The sequence below is a fragment of the Oncorhynchus tshawytscha genome, linkage group LG07 (genome assembly GCF_018296145.1).
Source record: "Oncorhynchus tshawytscha isolate Ot180627B linkage group LG07, Otsh_v2.0, whole genome shotgun sequence".
In the NCBI taxonomy this organism is placed as follows: domain Eukaryota; kingdom Metazoa; phylum Chordata; class Actinopteri; order Salmoniformes; family Salmonidae; genus Oncorhynchus; species Oncorhynchus tshawytscha.
In genome coordinates, this window is record NC_056435.1 from 50,857,824 (window position 1) to 50,875,738 (window position 17,915).

Consider the following 17,915-nt stretch of genomic DNA (forward strand, 5'->3'; position numbering starts at 1 on the left):
GGTACATTCGGCCCTCCATGTCACCCGTCTCCTCGAGTTTCTTTTTCGTGAAGAAAAAGGAGGGTGGTTTGCATCCGTGTATTGATTATCGAGGTCTAAATTCCATCACTGTGGGTTTTAGTTACCCACTACCTCTCATTGCTACGGCGGTGGAATCATTTCACGGGGCGCGATTTTTCACGAAACTGGATCTCAGGAGCGCGTATAATCTGGTGCGTATTCGGGAGGGAGATGAGTGGAAAACCGCATTTAGTACCACATCTGGCCATTATGAGTACCTCGTCATGCCGTACGGGTTAAAGAATGCTCCAGCCATCTTTCAATCCTTCGTTGATGAGATTCTCAGAGACCTGCACAGACAGGGTGTAGTGGTGTATATTGACGACATCTTGATCTACTCCGCTGCACACGCCGAGCAGGGGTCTCTGGTGCGCAAGGTTCTTGGGCGACTGCTGGAGCATGACCTGTATGTGAAGGCAGAGAAATGTGAATTTTCCAAACGAGCCGTTTCCTTCCTGGGTTATCGCATTTCCACCTCGGGGGTGGTAATGGAGGGTGATCGCGTCAAGGCCGTGTGTAATTGGCCGACTCCCACCACGGTAAAGGAGGTGCAGCGGTTCTTAGGGTTTGCCAATTACTACCGGAGGTTTATCCGGGGCTTTGGCGAGGTGGCGGCCCCTATTACCTCACTGCTGAAGGGGGGGCCGGTGCGTTTGCAGTGGTCAGCAGAGGTGGACGGAGCGTTCCGCCGTTTGAAGGCGCTGTTCACCGAAGCGCCAGTGTTGGCGCATCCGGACCCTTCTTTGGCATTTATAGTTGAGGTGGACACATCCGAGGCTGGGGTTGGAGCTGTGCTCTCCCAGCGCTCGGGTACGCCACCGAAGCTCCGCCCCTGTGCTTTTTTTTCAAGGAAGCTCGGGCCAGCGGAGCGGAATTATGATGTGTGGGATAGGGAGTTGTTGGCCATGGTTAAGGCTCTGAAGGTGTGGAGACACTGGCTTGAGGGGGCTAAGCACCCTTTTCTCATCTGGACTGACCATCGTAACCTGGAGTATATCCGATCAGCTAGGAGACTGAATCCTCGTCAGACAAGGTGGGCCATGTATTTAACCCGATTTCGTTTTACGATCTCGTATCGACCAGGTTCCCTCAATACTAAGGCCGACGCGCTGTCCCGCCTATACGACACTGATGACCGGTCCATCGATCCTACTCCCATCATTCCGGCTGCCAAGCTGGTAGCACCGGTAGTATGGGATGTGGACAATGACATCGAGCGGGCACTAAGGGAGGAACCTGCGCCTCCACAGTGCCCGGAGGGTCATAGGTACGTGCCGCTCGCTGTTCGTGATCAATTGATTCGATGGGCACATAGTCTACCCTCATCAGATCACCCGGGTATTTCGAGGACGGTGCGAAGTCTTAGAGGGAAGTACTGGTGGCCTACCTTGGTGAGAGACGTGCGATTCTATGTCTCCTCCTGTTCGGTATGCGCTCAGAGTAAGGCTCCTAGGGATTTGCCACGAGGGAAATTACAACCCCTCCCCGTTCCACAACGGCCGTGGTCCCATCTATCGGTGGATTTTCTTACGGATCTTCCCCTGTCTCAGGGGAACACGACGATCCTGGTCGTTGTGGATCGGTTCTCTAAGTCCTGCCGTCTTATCCCATTGCCCGGACTCCCTACGGCCCTGCAGCTGCGGAGGCACTATTCACCCATGTCTTTCGGCACTACGGGGTGCCCGAGGATATCGTTTCTGATCGGGGTTCCCAGTTTACGTCCAGATTATGGAAGGCGTTTATGGATTGGCTGGAGGTCTCGGTCAGCCTGACCTCGGGTTATCACCCGGAGAGTAATGGGCAGGTGGAGAGAGTGAACCAGGAGGTGGGTAGGTTTCTGTGGTCATATTGCCAGGACCGGCCAGGGGAGTGGGCGAGATACATCCCCTGGGCAGAAATGGCCCAGAACTCACTAAGCCACTCCTCTACCAACATGTCACCGTTTGAGTGCGTGTGGGGGAACCAGCCGGTTCTGGCACCATGGCATCAGAGCCAGACCGAGGCTCCTGCGGTGTAGGAGTGGGTGCAGCGCTCTAAGGAGACCTGGAGAGCCGTCCAGGAGTCATTGCGTCAGGCGAGTGGACGGCAGAAGAAGAGCGCTGACCGTCACCACAGTGAGACCCCCGTGTTTGCACCGGGGGACAGGGTCTGGCTCTCGACCCGAAACCTGCCCCTCCGCCTGCCCTACCGGAAGCTGAGTCCGCAGTGTGTAGGGCCATTTAAAGTCCTGAGGAGAATAAACAAGGTGTGTTATCGATTGTTACTCCCTTCGTATTATCGTATTAACCCCTAGTTTCATGTGTCTCTCCTCAGGCCGGTGGTAGCTGGTCCCATGCAGGAAAGTGAGGTGCCGGAAGTCCCTCCGTCCCCTCTGGACATCGAGGGGGCCCCTCGAGTGAGGGGCCTGCAGTACCTCGTGGACTGGGAGGAGTACGGGCCGGAGGAGAGGTGCTGGGTCACGGCGGGGTATATATTGGATCCCACTATACTAAGGGAGTTCCATTGCCTCCATCCGGATCGCCTGCTCCTCGCCCCCCGGGTCGTCCCCGAGGCCAGTGTCGGCGCGCTGCGGGAGCCGCGCGTCAGGGGGGGGGGTACTGTCATGAATACCACCGAAGGTGGCTCCCCTTCCTGCTCGGGTGGCGCTCGGCGGTCGTCGTGGCCGGTCTATTAGCTGCCACCGATCCCTTTTTCCTTTTAATTTGTTTTTGTCTAATTGTTTTCACCTGTTCCTTGTTGGGGTTTTGGGATGGGTGTTATTTAAGTTCATTTTGCCCACTGGTGTTTGTGCAGGCTTGTTGGTTGTTACGTTTGGTAATGTATCATGTTTTGGTTTTGGGGTTTTTCGTTGTCCAGTGTGCGTCTAGGTTTTGGGTTGGTTTAGCGCCAGTGTTTTGGGCATTCACCCATGTTTTGGACCTGTTACGATTTGAAGGACATTAAAGCGTTTTCCCGTTCATTTCGCTCTCTGCATCTGACTCCTCACTCATTTCACTCACCCGTCGTTACAGCATGCCTATTTAAGTTGGTGAGGAAGGGACTTTTAAAGAATAACCAGGCATCCTCTACTGTCGGGATGAGGTCAATGTCATTCCAGGATATCCCGGCCAGGTCGATTAGAAAGGCCTGCTCGCAGAAGTGTTTTAGGGAGTGTTTGACAGTGATGAGGGTGGTCGTTTGCTCGCAGACCCATTACGGATGCAGGCAATGAGGCAGTGATCTCTGAGATCTTGGTTGAAAACAGCAGAGGTGTATTTGGAGGGTGAGTTAGTTAGGATGATATCTATGAGGGTGCCCGTGTTTACGGATTTGGGGTTATATCTGGTAGGTTCATTGATAAGTTGTGTGAGATTGAGGGCATCAAGCTTTGATTGTAGGACGGCCGGGGTGTTAAACATGTCCCAGTTTAGGTCACCTAGCAGCACGAGCTCAGACGATAGATGGGGGGCAATCAAATCACATATGGTGTTGAGGGCACAGCTGGGGGCAGAGGGTGGTCTGCGGTGAGAGAAAGCGGCAACGGTGAGAGACTTGTTTCTGGAAAGGTTAATTTTTAGAACTAGAAGCTCAAATTGTTTGGGTACAGATCTGGATAGTAAGACAGAACTCTGCAGGTTATCTTTAAAGTAAATCGCAACACCGCCCCCTTTGGTAGTTCTATCTTGTCTGAAAATGTTATAGTTAGGAATGGAAATTTCAAGGTTTTTGGTGGCCTTCCTAAGCCAGGATTCAGACAAGGCTAGGACATCCGGATTGGTGGAGTGTGCTAGGGCAGTGAATAAAACAAACTTAGGGAGGAGGCTTCTAATGTTAACATGCATGAAACCAAGGCTTTATGGTTGCAGAAGTCAAAAAAATGAGAGAGCCTGGGGGATGGGAGTGGAGGTTGACACTGCAGGGCCTGGATTACCCTCTACATCACCAGAGGAACAGAGGAGGAGTAGGATAAGGGTACGGCTAAAGGATAACAGAACTGGACGCCTAGTACGTTCAGAACAGAGAGTAAAAGGAGCAGATTTCTGGGCACGGTAGAATATACTCAAGGCATAATGTACAGACAAAGGTATAGTAGGATGTGAATACAGTGGGGGTAAACCTGCGCATATAGTGATAATGAAAGAGATATTATCTCTAGAAATAGCATTTAAACCAGGTGATGTCACTGCATGTGTGGGAGGTGGAACTAAATTGAAATAAAGTGAAATAAAACAATAGTTACAAACCAGAACAGCAATCGACACGGCATGGTGACTTTAGGGAAAGGCATGCGTAGCCGGGTGATTATACAAGTCCAGTGCGTGGCTTCAAGCAGCTAGCGGCACGGGGCTAGCAGGCTAACAGAAAGGCCTTAGAGGGATGACGCGACGGAGGACAGTCTGTTGTGGCCCCCTCGTGCAGTTACATCAGCGGACGGATTAGCAGGGCTCCGTTTGGTAAACCAGGCCAATTGGCAAAATATGTACAGTGGCCAAAGAAATATGTACGAAGGGCCTCTTAAGCCAGCAGTCCAATGTGCTTTAGATAGCTAGCAGGCCGCAGATTAGTCGCTGTGCGTTCAGGGGTCGTTAGCTGCTATAATTCCAGGTGGGGATTTTTTTTATCATAATGAAAATGTTTTTTTTTTTAAATAGCTTCAGAGCTTGCGGTAGGAATCCGGAGATATGGAGAAGAATATGTCCGACTAGCTCTGGTTTGAGTCGCACTGTACAGACTGGCAAGAGTTGTCCGGGATGAAGGTAGCTGATGACAGCTAGCAAAGGATAGCTGACTGCTAGCTAGTGGCTTCGGAATGGATTCGATGGGCCTTGTAAGCCAACAGTCCTTTGTGCTCTAGACAGCTAGCATTCAGGGGACGTTAGCTGCGAAGGTCGGAAGGTGAGAGGGTTCAGAGCTTGCGATAGGAATCCGGGGATATGGAGAGAAAAATAGATCCGGTATGCTCTGGTTGAATCGCTGTGTACAAACTGGCGAGAGCTTTCCGAGCTAGAGGTTAGCTGGCTAGTTAGCTGGCTAGTTTATGTTGGAGAGATTCCAGTAATAGAGGCAGAGAAAAATACTTTAGAGAAAAAGCAGGTCCACACCACATTGGGTGAGGCGGGTTGCAGGAGAGTATTTTGAAGTAAGGGTTTAGAAAAATATAAAAAGATATGCGAAGAAAAATATATAAAAATAATATATACATGGGACACGACAAGACGAAGGACAAATACGCCTGACTGCTACGCCATCTTGGATTGATCTAGGAGACAGAACGTGTCTTCTTCCTGAGCAGCGTGACGGCTGTGTGTTTATACATGCGTACAATTGTTTGTACAGATGAACGTGGTACCTTCAGGCGTTTGGAAATTGTCCAGAACCTCCGGCGACGGTCCACGGTCCGGAACCTCATGCGACGGTCCACGCTGTGGAACCTCCAGCGAAGGTCCACGGTGAGGAACCTCCAGCGTTGGTCCAAGGTCCGGAACCTCCAGCGACGGTCCATGGTCCGGAACCTCCAGCGAGGATCAACGGTCCAGAGAGTCCAGGTACGGTGTCCAGTTCCGCTCCAGGGCAGGAGCCTTCCTCTGCACAGGTGCCCAGTTCAGGCACGGTGTCCAGTCCCACTCCATGGCAGGAGCCTTCCTCTGCACCGGTGCCCAGTTCAGGCACGTTGTCCAGTCCCGCTCCATGGCAGGAGCCTTCCTCTGTGCCGGTGCCCAGTCCCGGCATGGTGTCCAGCCCCGCTCCAAGGCCGGAGCCTTCCTCCGCACCGATGACCAGTCCAGGCACTGTGCCCAGCCCTGCTCCAAGGCCGGAGCCTTCCTCTGCGCCGGTGAAACTCACACTCAACGTCAACAAAACTAAGGAGATGATTGTGGACTTCAGGAAACAGCAGAGGGAACACCCCCCTATCCACATCGATGGAACAGTAGTGGAGAGGGTAGCAAGTTTTAAGTTCCTCGGCATACACATCACAGACAAACTGAATTGGTCCACTCACACAGGCAGCATCGTGAAGAAGGTGCAGCAGCGCCTCTTCAACCTCAGGAGGCTGAAGAAATTCGGCTTGTCACCAAAAGCACTCACAAACTTCTACAGATGCACAATCGAGAGCATCCTGGCGGGCTGTATCACCGCCTGGTACGGCAACTGCTCCGCCCTCAACCGTAAGGCTCTCCAGGGGTAGTGAGGTCTGCACAACGCATCACCGGGGGCAAACTACCTGCCCTCCAGGACACCTACACCACCCGATGTTACAGGAAGGCCATAAAGATCATCAAGGACATCAACCACCCGAGCCACTGCCTGTTCACCCCGCTATCATCCAGAAGGCGAGGTCAGTACAGGTGCATCAAAGCTGGGACCGAGAGACTGAAAAACAGCTTCTATCTCAAGGCCATCAGACTGTTAAACAGCCACCACTAACATTGAGTGGCTGCTGCCAACACACTGACACTGACACTGACTCAACTCCAGCCACTTTAATAATGGGAATTGATGGGAAATGATGTAAATATATCACTAGCCACTTTAAACAATGCTACCTTATATAATGTTACTTACCCTAGATTATTCATCTCATATGCATACGTATATACTGTACTCTATATCATCGACTGCATCCTTATCTAATACATGTATCACTAGCCACTTTAACTATGCCACTTTGTTTACATACTCATCTCATATGTATATACTGTACTCGATACCATCTACTATATCTCGCCTATGCTGCTCTGTACCATCACTCATTCATATATCCTTATGTACATATTCTTTATCCCCTTACACTGTGTATAAGGTAGTAGTTTTGGAATTGTTAGCTTAGATTACTCGTTGGTTATTACTGCATTGTCGGAACTAGAAGCACAAGCATTTCGCTACACTCGCATTAACCTCTTGAGCTTATGGCTCAATACTGCCCCCGTTGGAGGAAGTGCGTGCCCATAGTAAACTGAAAATATTTTTTTCCAAAATTGCTAATATATGCATATAATAATAATTATTGAATAGAAAACACTCTAAAGTTTCTAAAACCGTTTAAATTATGTCTGTATGTAAAGCAGAACTCTCAGGGCAGCCTTTCTCCCAAACTCTCTCTTGTCAAGAGAAAAGTTGGGTCAACTTTGACGTCATCGCCCCCACCCTTCCCAGGCAGCTACCGATCTGGGAACAGTATGTATTTGTTCAGCGCGATGTCTGCTTTCAATTGGCACGTTCATTGTTTGAATTTCGCGCTCCCTCATCCTTTGGCGGGCGAAAATGCCCGGTTCACTCTCACATACATGCACTCTATTGCGCGCGGCCGATTTGGGGAACGTTCTTTTCCAATAGACACCAGTTGAAGCCGGTTCGTTTGTTCGCGATGATCATTGTTTTACATGATAAAAACATCATTTTGCTCGATTCTGCACTTAGTTTGACCAGTTTAGTCAACATATAATATGTAATTTTGAAGTTTGATTGCGCAAGAGTGCGGGACCAGAAGGAGCAGAAGTTATTTTGGGTGCATTTCAGCTGAAGCTGTTAGCATATGCTAATACAAAGACGCACAACTTGAAACCAAATGATGTATTGGGTAAGTATGACTCCTTCTACGTCTTCTGATCGAAGAACATCAAAGGTAAGGGAATATTTATGTGGTTATTTTGGGTTTCTGTGGACTCCAAACGTAGAGGAGACACTGCTAATATCTGAGCGCCGACTCATAGCATAGACTAGTGAACGAATTCTGTAACGTTAAAAATAAATGTAACACAGCGGTTGTATTAAGAAGAAGTGTATCTTTGTAACTATATGTAGAACATGTATATTTAGTCATGTTTATTGCTTGTTATCTGACGTTATCTGTCCGAGCTATCATAATTTCTCCGGACATTTTGAGTAGCATTTTTGAAATGTCGTCATTGTAAACAGAGATTTATGGATATTAATGGCATATTATTGAAAAAAAAAAAAAAATGTACTGTGTAACATGTAATATTACTGTCATCTGATGAAGATTTTCAAAAGGTTAGTGAATTATTTATTTTTTAATCCTACTTTTAAATTTTATATTTTCTGGGACAAAATGGCCGCCGCTTGCATTTTGTTTCGGTGGTGGTCTAATATAAATGTGTGCTATGTTTTCGCCGTAAAACATTTTAGAAATCTGACTTGCTGGGTAGATGAACAAGGTGTTTATCTTTCATTTGAGCTATTGGACTTGTGTAGGTGTGGAGGTTAAATATGTCTAAGAATATTTTTTCACATTTTGCGTTATGCTAATGAGCTTGAGCCGTAGTCACGATCCCGGATCCGGGATGGGTAGCATCAAGAGGTTAACATCTGCTAACCATGTGTATGTGACAAATAAAATTTGATTTGATTTGATTTGAAAGCGTCCAGGCACGGTGTCCAGTCCCACTCCATAGCCGGAGCCTTCTTCTGCACCGATGCCCAGTCCAGGCACAGTGTCCAACCCAGCTCCCGGGCCGGAGTCCTCCTCTGCGTTCAGCCCGGCTCCATGGTCGGATCCGTGGTCTGGGAGGGGGGCTACGACACGCCCCGGAGCCGCCACCGACACTAGTCACCCCCCCTACCCACCAAATTTGGTTTAAGGGTTTTCATCCGGACTCCGCACCTTTGAAGGGAGGGGGCCTTGTTTCTCTATGGTGTAGTAGGTCAGGGCGTGACTAGGGGGGTATTCTAGTTTATAATTTCTATGTTGTGTTCTAGTTTATATTTTCTATGTTGGTATGATTCCCAATTAGAGGCAGCTGGTAATCATTGTCTCTAATTGGGGATCATATTTAAGTAGATATTTCTCCCACCTGTGTTTGTGGGATATTGTTTTGTGTTTGTGCCTGTGCACCACAGTCACGTTTAGTTGTTCGTTTATTGATTTATTTGTTTTTGCTTTATGTTTCACTTTTCAATAAAAATGTGGAACTCAACATCCGCTGCGCCTTGGTCCCGTTCTTACGACAACCGTGACACATGGGAAACAGTGTTTAAACCCTTTACAATGAAGATCTGTGAAGTGATTTTGGATTTTTACAAATTATCTTTGAAAGACAGGGTCCTGAAAAGGGGACGTTTTTTTTTGCTGAGTTTATTGATATATATATATATATATATATATATATATATATATAGTGTCTCTTTTATAAAGCACATAACCATGTGTGTGAGGTGTATACTTTTGTTTCACAGTAGATTTGTTTGAGACTCACCAAGAATCTCTGTGGGATTCTGTGTGACCCTGATTTAGCCTACTGCAGTAAAATGTTAATTGTGTGTGTGTGTATATGTGTGTGTGTGTGTGTGTATATATGTGTGTGTGTGTGTGTGTGTGTGTGTGTGTGTGTGTGTGTGTGTGTGTGTGTGTGGGCTGGTGTTTCGTGGCAATACCTCTGTGTCTGTTGGTGGTTTTGTCGAACATGAGCATGGCATCATCAACCTATGAGAGACAGAGAGACACAAACAGTTCACAAACACAAACAGACTCCACAGAGCTACAGGACAGCAACACAAATTATGAGAAAACAAAAAGATAACTACTTTAAACATTGGAATGAATCAACAACAAAAACATAGCAAACTGGAATGTTATTTGGCCCAAATAGAGAGTACACAGTGGCAGAATACCTGACCACTGTGACTGACCCAAAATGAAGGAAAGCTTTGACTATGTACAGACTCAGTGAGCATAGCCTTGCTATTGAGAGAGGCTGCCATAGGCAGACCTGGCTCTGAAGAGGAGATAGTAGGCAATGGGCACACAGCCTAAATGAGTTGGAAACAGAGCTGCACTTCCTAACCTCCTGACAAATGTATAGAGATACATATTTCCCTCAGATTACATAGACCCACAAAGAATTTTAAAACAAATCCAATATTGATAAACTCCCATTTCTATTAGGTTAAATACCGCAGAGTGCCACCACAGCAGCAATATTTCCCACACTGTTACAACATAGCCAATAATATAACAATGTCTATATTCTTTTAAAATGTTTGTGAGTGAAATGTTTACAGTTAATTTCTGATGGTTTATTTCCCTTTTTGTTGATTGTCTATTCCACTTGCTTTGGCAATGTAAACACATTTCCCCCCATGCCATTAAAACCGTTTGAATTTAACTTAATTGAGAGAGATGAGCTTGGACACCATGCACGCACGCGCATACACACGCACAGGCCATTACACAGCATGGGGCTTCATTGTCCCTCCTTCAGGGCCTGTCCTTTGGAGCAAGAGAGGAGCGGGGGCCAACAGATGGAGAAAGAGGAAGGGAGCAGGGGGTGACAGGTGACAAAGGAGGACAGAAAGAAGGGGGACAGGGGAAAGAAGGGGGGTAAAGAGAAAAGTGGAGAATGAGAAGAGATAGGAAAAGGAGGTCCCATCTCTGTGAAGTTAAAGAGTTGCTGTTTAACTCACTCCCAAAGGTCCACACTCTTAGGAAAAAAAGTGCTATCTAGAACCATAAAATGGTTATTCGGCTGTCCACAGAACCCTTTGAAGAACCCATTTTGGTTCAGTATACACCCCCTTTGGTTCAAGGTAGAACCCCTTTGGGTCGAGGTAGAACACTTTTGGGTTTCATAAAGAACCCTTTACCCAGAAGAGAGACCGAAGAACCCTTTTGGAACCCTTTTTTCTAAGAGTGGAGGAGGGACTATTCTCTCCCCCATTCTCTCTCTCTCTCTGTTTGGTAAGGGGGATAAGCTTTTCACAAACTCTGTGTCCTGTTCTCTCTTTGTTTCACTCTCTCTCTTTCTTCTCCTCTCCAAAGTTTACTATTCCCATGGAGACCCTGTAAAGAATTTAAATTAGGAGCTCACCCTCCTCTCACTACTCTCACTATGAATAGAACTACAGAGAGGGAGCGAGAGGGGTGGGGGAATGTAGAGAGGGGGGACACAGTTGAAAAAGGGCTTACTAGAAGGAGAGAAAATTAATTTTTCGTGGACTTGAAGAGAAGAGAGGAAGCGAGAGATAGTTCAGGACAGAATAAAGATGGGAGGGGGGTTGGTGCATATGAAAGAGTGGGTCGAGAGTGAAAAGGAGAAAAGAGTTGGGGGAGAGAGAGAGGGTTGGATGGACAGAAAGACAGACTGAGGGAGAGACAGGGAGAGAAAAAGTGAGAGAGAGAGAACAAAGAGAAGTGGGGCTTTGTCAACACGCACCCATTTAATTCTTCCTCTCCCTCCGCTTTGCTTTTTTTCTATCCCACTCCCTGCAGCCCTATTCATGCTGACCTCCTCCCTCCCTGCCCTCTTCGCTCTCCTAAGAAAGTTAGCGCAAACTCTCCTCTAATAGAGAAACTGTGAAACTACTCCACGTTTTGCCAGTGAGAGACATCATCAGTTGTACCAACGCTAACACACGCACACACAGCATGACTGCATTGCTATTTTCATTACCTATCAGTGAAGTGTAATGAAACTTAACACAGGGTGAAATGTGAGTGGAGGAAAGCTCTAGACTTTGATTTCTAACCTTTGAGATCATCTGACAGTGTCTTAATGAAAGCAGTGCATATAAAAAAATATATTTAGTTTATTTCAATCTGACAAGAAAGCTCACACAAGCTGTGCATGTGTGCATCTGTCTCTCTGACTGTGAGAGAGGACGTGGGAGAAAGATTTTGTGTGTGAGTGTATGTATCTGGGTGCGTGTCCCTGCGTGTGACCATGAAATATGGAAAAGGTCATGGTTGGAGACCCGTTAGTCCAAGTGAGTCTCTCTCTCACACACACACACACACACACACACACACACACACACACACACACACACACACACACACACACACACACACACACACACACACACACACACACACACACACACACACACACACACACACACACACACACACACACACACACACACACACCCCAGTCCGCCCTCTGTCCTTCATTCAGTTTTATCTCCCTCCTCTCCCTTCACCCTTACGGTCCTTTAAACCCAATGACAGAGCAAAGTCGGGACAGGGACAGCAAGTGGACAGCTGCAGCACCAGAGACATGTTATCATAAGCGGTGTGTTACATGTTCTTTCAGGCCCGTTAGCATTAGGCTAACGCGTGTGGGTGTGAACACAAATCAGTCACATTCAGCCCTATTATCGAGCTGTGAGGATGGCTAATGGTGAATTATACAAATTTACTAGCTAGCTAACATCTTGAAGCGTATAGCTGTGGGTAAGCTTTATTGCCATCAGTATCAATAACAAAAGTGTTAGGCCAACTGTTACAGAGTCACTAGGATATGCAACAAGTTATCTTTGTGTCTGAGAGGAAAGTTAGCCTCCAGGCCGAAGTCAAAGGTAAACAACCTGTTGTCCACTGTGTCCAGAGCAGTTTAATACTATCTGGCTGAACTAGAGTGTCTAGTATTTACCTCAGCACAGTTCACACTCACTGCCCAGTAGAGAGAGCATGCCCTTACAGCATGGCACATAACATTCTCATTGGGTTACATTGACAAGGAACTTTTCAGGAACGTTCTGAGGACATTTTCGGTCACACTCTCACCTCAACCACCTTACTCATTCCTTTCTGTTTCACTCTTCCCTAGCTCTCTTTCCTTCCCTCTCTCTCATCCCTCTCTCCACCCACTTCTCCAAACAAGCCAGCAGACAAAGTGTCCAGTGAAGCCCTCTAATTGCAAACTCACATGGCTGACTGGAGCCCAACTTATCCGTCTGTCCTGTCCCCTCCTCTATCTCTCCCCCTCTATCGCTCCCCTCCCTCTATCTCTCCCCACCTCCCCTCTATCTCTCCCCTCCCTCTATCTCTCCACACCTCCCTCTATCTCTCCCCTCCCTCTATCTCTCCCCACCTCCCCTCTATCTCTCCCCTCCCTCTATCTCTCCACACCTCCCCTCTATCTCTCCCCTCCCTCTATCTCTCCCCACCTCCCCTCTCTCTCCCCTCCCTCTATCTCTCCCCACCTCCCCTCCCTCTATCTCTCCCCACCTCCCCTCTCTCTATCTCTCCCCTCCCTCTATCTCCACACCTCCCCTCCCCCATCTCTCTCGTCCATTTTGAAGGACGAAATTAGGCCTATAGTTTGCTGACTCTTCAAAGTGAAACTGGTGCTGTGGAATTATTGCACTGTACTTTGAGGTAGAGCTATCCGATGGTTTCCCAGTACTGTTTGCGAGGACAGGTCTGGGAATGGGATAGAGGGAACACCAGGACAGAGTGCCGGGGAACACAGCGGACTTCTGGCCAGGCAAGGCAGGGGCGTAAAATGAGACGCGTCTCTGTGGGATTCTGACCTGCTTCCCAGATAAACATGGTCGCCCGTGAGCGCTGGGATCGGCTCGGTTGAGCAACCCGCATACAGTTACATCCGGTTGGTCAATCACATCAAAGAAAAAAGGGCTTATGTTTTGCACTAGACTGACATTGACCTCATTTGAAAGTGCACAGACCACAATGGTAAGAAATTAACAGTTCTGTTGAGTGTGCCAGATGATTTGACGAGACTGTCCATTCTTAAATCAAGTGACAAACTCCCTCCGAAACACGCTGCTGTACAAATCAAATGCTGGAAACGCAATGTGGAAATCTGCAAAGATTTTATTTGGCCCAAGCATCCGCTATGTAGAGATACTTGACAGGATCCTCCACCAGAACTCCTTTTCCTCTACCCCCTTTCTCTCAGTCTCTTCCATCCTTTAGTTTATTCCTCTCTCTCCCGCCTCAAAGAGACATCATTAAGCCCCTTCTGAGGGGATGGTGATTCTGTCTTTCTAGAAGGTTTTCTGTCCACTGCTGCTCAATACAGTCAGGACACACTCTTTTAAGTCGGTGAGTGTGAGACATAAGCCTCACACACAGACATACTGCTAAATTACCAAGGGACATTGGCTAAAGCAGGTCACCAAGACAACAGACTGAGACAGGTGCAAGGGGTAAGAGTGTGTAAGAGTGTGTTTATGATAGTGTGTGTGTGTTTTTTTATGTGTGGGGGGGGGTCTCGTGGCAAGAGCAGCTGTTGCATTAGATTAGTTCAGAATTAGAGACCCTTCTCCTCCTCCTCCCCACTGTCCTCCCTCACTAACTACACCTCTCACTCACTCAAACCTCTTCACTCGTTCTCCCCCTAACACCTCTTCACTCGTTCTCCCCCTAACACCTCCCACCTCTTCACTCGTTCTCTCCCTAACACCTCCCTACCTCTTCACTCGTTCTCTCCCTAACACCTCCCTACCTCTTCACTCGTTCTCTCAATAACACCTCTCCACCTCTTCACTCGTTCTCTCCCTAATACCTCTCCACCTCTTCACTTGTTCTCTCCCCAACACCTCTTCACTCGTTCTCTCCCTAACACCTTTCCACCTCTTTACTCGTTCTCTCCCTAACACCTCTCCAACTCTTCACTCGTTCTCTCCCTAACACTTACCACCTCTTCACTCGTTCTCTCCCTAACACCTCTCCAACTCTTCACTCGTTCTCTCCCTAACACCTCTTCACTCGTTCTCTCCCTAACACCTCTCCAACTCTTCACTCGTTCTCTCCCTAACACCTCTTCACTCGTTCTCTCCCTAACACCTCTTCACTCGTTCTCTCCCTAACACCGCGCCACCTCTTCCTTCCCACTGATTCAAGACTGTTTGTCAACTTTCTTTCCATCTGTTCCACTTGTCATCCCTTTATGACACTTGTTCTTCAGCCTATTTGGAACCTCTCTTACATTTGAGTGAGAGTTGGTTCTTCTCATACATGTCTGTGTTCCTCTTCTCTCCTGCAGCTTGAAAACACTTCCCTTCCGAGTACCCCAACCTCTCTCCAGGTGGTGCCCCTCTTTCTCCCCCTTCCCTCTTTCTCTCTCTCTATCTACTCCTCTGTCTTCCCAGCATGAGTTTGCCTTTCACTGCATCTCATTCAAATAGGCTTAACTGGCTTGAAGAACAATGGAACAGCCGAAGCAACTCAAACAACAACAACGGGAGAAAAATGGAAGACAGAAGTGCTAATATCCATCAGAATGCCTTTTGACAGTAAATATCAAACATAATGTTGTTATGTTCCCTCTTTTGGGATCCCTCTCTCCCTCTTCTCCTCCTCCCTTTCAACTGTTCTCTGAAATTAGCCACGCTTACCCTGTCTCTAACCCAAATGTGGAATAAGAGAAAAAGAGAGAGAGAAAAGAGAGAAACAGGGAGACAAATAGACTGAGAAAACATGAGATAGAGTGATGGGGGGGAACTGGAGAACTGGAGAACTACTACTGATTCAATATATACATGTAGTACAGGGATGGGCAACTTTGATGGGGTGGGGGAACAAAACATGTTGTACAGCTAATTTCCTGCCAATCTAAACATTTTGCCATTGGGTGGAAAGAAGTGTTTGCAATTTTTAATATGATATTTGAGTGACACTGACTAACAAAATCAATGAGGGCCTGCCGGGCTCTAATTCGACCTTGATTACTACAAGTTTAGATAGCTGGCCAATCTAAAAAAACGAGTCACTATCAGGGACTGACATAACAAGAGAAAACCCATTGATGGACAAACACATTTCGAAATTGCACCTTGTTCTACTATTCTGCCTCACAACAGTAAGTTGAGTTCCCCAAAAAATCGACATTTAATCCGAGGGCTTTCAAATGGTGGCCTGTCTGCATGCGGCCTGCCAGTTCCCGATCCCTGATCATGTCAACAAACGTATCTTAAGACAGTGTGTCACATTTACCTTTCCAAACTGGTCAAAGTACTGCTTGACGTCTTCGATGGTTGTGTTCACAGAGAGACCTCCCACAAATATCTTCTTTGTCCTGGTCACCAGCTGACAACACAGGGGAAGAGGACACACAATCATTAATACGCAGCAAATTGAAAAGGTAGATGTTTCAGATAATAAAGCTCTAAGATCTGTTAAGCAGTAAAAAAAAATATCTGGGGCGGTGGTTGCCAGGCACTCGGAACAGCATAGTACAGTAATAACACAATTCATTTGACCCAGTGTGTGACTGTGTGTATGAGTGTGTATGTGTGCACGAGTCTTTAGGCTGGTAGAGCCACCCCGTTTCTTATGTATTGGGGTCATATACAGGTCGGGTGAGGTTGGGGGTAAGGGAGGACGGAGGATTACTGCCCCTTCATCACGTCAACGGAATATAGGAACATAATCTGGTGCGCCAGGCAGGCCTCTCCTGATGGTACATGGCGGCTGTGACGTCACCTAGGAGTCTAGGAGTTAACCCTGTCAAGGATGAGAACTCACCTTGGGCTGGGCTCTACGAGGAAACGCTACCTTGGGATCAATCTGGAAAGAGGGGGAGATAGAGAGAGACGATGTGTTAGAAACAGATGGAGAAAAACATTTAGAGACCATACTGGTAATTGTGACTCAAAGACAATGGATCACAAACTTGAATGATACAAACTTTATGATACAAAGCTTTTCTGGTATTTGAAAAGTATTACATTCCATTTCTTTGACAATCCCCAACTTGTGATACACCGGAATTATATGACTTTATCCAATGTAGTGGCAGACTGCATATACCACCAGCCTGGTCCCAGATCTGCTTGTTCTGTCTGGCAAACTCCTATGGTCACACCATATGAGTTGGCAAGACAGCAAGAACAGATCTGGGACCGGGTTAGCATACCACAGTATAATACTCTACAATAGCAAAAAAAAACACTTTAAGTTCACACAGTATATCAATGAATAGACTCATGTTGACAGTGAGTACTTGTGGAAAACACTGTCTGAACTGAGAAAAAAGCTTCTGTGCAAATCAGAGCATTGTATGCCGTGGAGAATTTGCATAAAGGCTCAGGTTTTCAAGTCAAATCAGGAGCTGCGGTCGTGTGAGGCTCTGTTGGTATGAGCATTGGTCTAGGAATGGCAGGGTTACCGGGTTCCATTCATGCTGGGGTTACATACTACTAAAATCTACAATGACTGTACAAAACATTAGGAAAGTGATTTTGAACAGGGTATGGTAGTAGGTGCAACGGTTTGAGCGTGTCAAGAACTGCAACTCTGCTGGGTTTCTCACGCTCAACAGTTACCTGTGTGTATCATTAATGGTCGTCCACCCAAAGGACATCCAGCCAACTTTACACAAGTGTGGGAAGCATTGGGAGTCAACATCGGCCCGCATTGCTGTGGAACGCTTTCAACACTGTGTAGCGTCCATGCCGGATGAATTGAGACTGTTCTGAGGCCAAAAGGGGGTGCAACTCAATATTAGGAAGGTGTTCTTAATGTTTTGTACACTCAGTGTATGTACTCACTCTACTTTTAGTCACTCTGGATAAAAGCATCTGCTAAATGACACATTAATGACAGAGGGCTCCTCCTCACCCCATGGTGTAGGATGGAGAGGAGGGGAGGACTGTCATCTCCGGCTGCGATCAGTGTCAGAGGGTACTGTTGACGACGGAAGGGGACTACATAGCATGGCTACGTTGGCAGGTGTGGCACAACAGCTCTTGTCGAGTGTTGAGCACCTGGAACTTTTCAAATTCTGCTTCTCATTTACCCCGTATGCCTGGAAGAAACCATGAATTCTACTGATGATCTCACACTTGTCGCTCGATACATATGCCTAATGACACCTGACTGAATTGGCCCTAGTGGCAGACTGATCACACCATGTGTCAAGGATTTCCTCCTCTTCTTCCGAAGAGGAGAGGCGAAAAGGATCAGAGGACCAATATGCGGCGTGGTAAGTGTCCATGGTTCTTTTAATACGTACACATGAACTACTGATTACAAAAAACAAGAAACGTGTGAAACCCTAAACAGCCCTATCTGGTGCAAAGACAGAGACAGGAACAAACACCCACAAACACACAGTGAAACCCAGGCTACCTAAGTATGATTCTCAATTAGAGACAACTAATGACACCTG

General features: G+C 47.2%; 1 protein-coding gene across 1 annotated transcript in view; it reads right to left on the reverse strand.

The window, feature by feature from the left end:
* LOC112254770 (RNA-binding protein Musashi homolog 1) overlaps positions 1-17,915 on the reverse strand; it is a 49,943-nt gene that overhangs the window by 12,785 nt on the left and 19,243 nt on the right. The window contains 3 exon segments of the mRNA XM_024427603.2: positions 9,433-9,481; positions 15,740-15,832; positions 16,271-16,312. Coding sequence (XP_024283371.2) covers positions 9,433-9,481; positions 15,740-15,832; positions 16,271-16,312 — 184 coding nt within the window.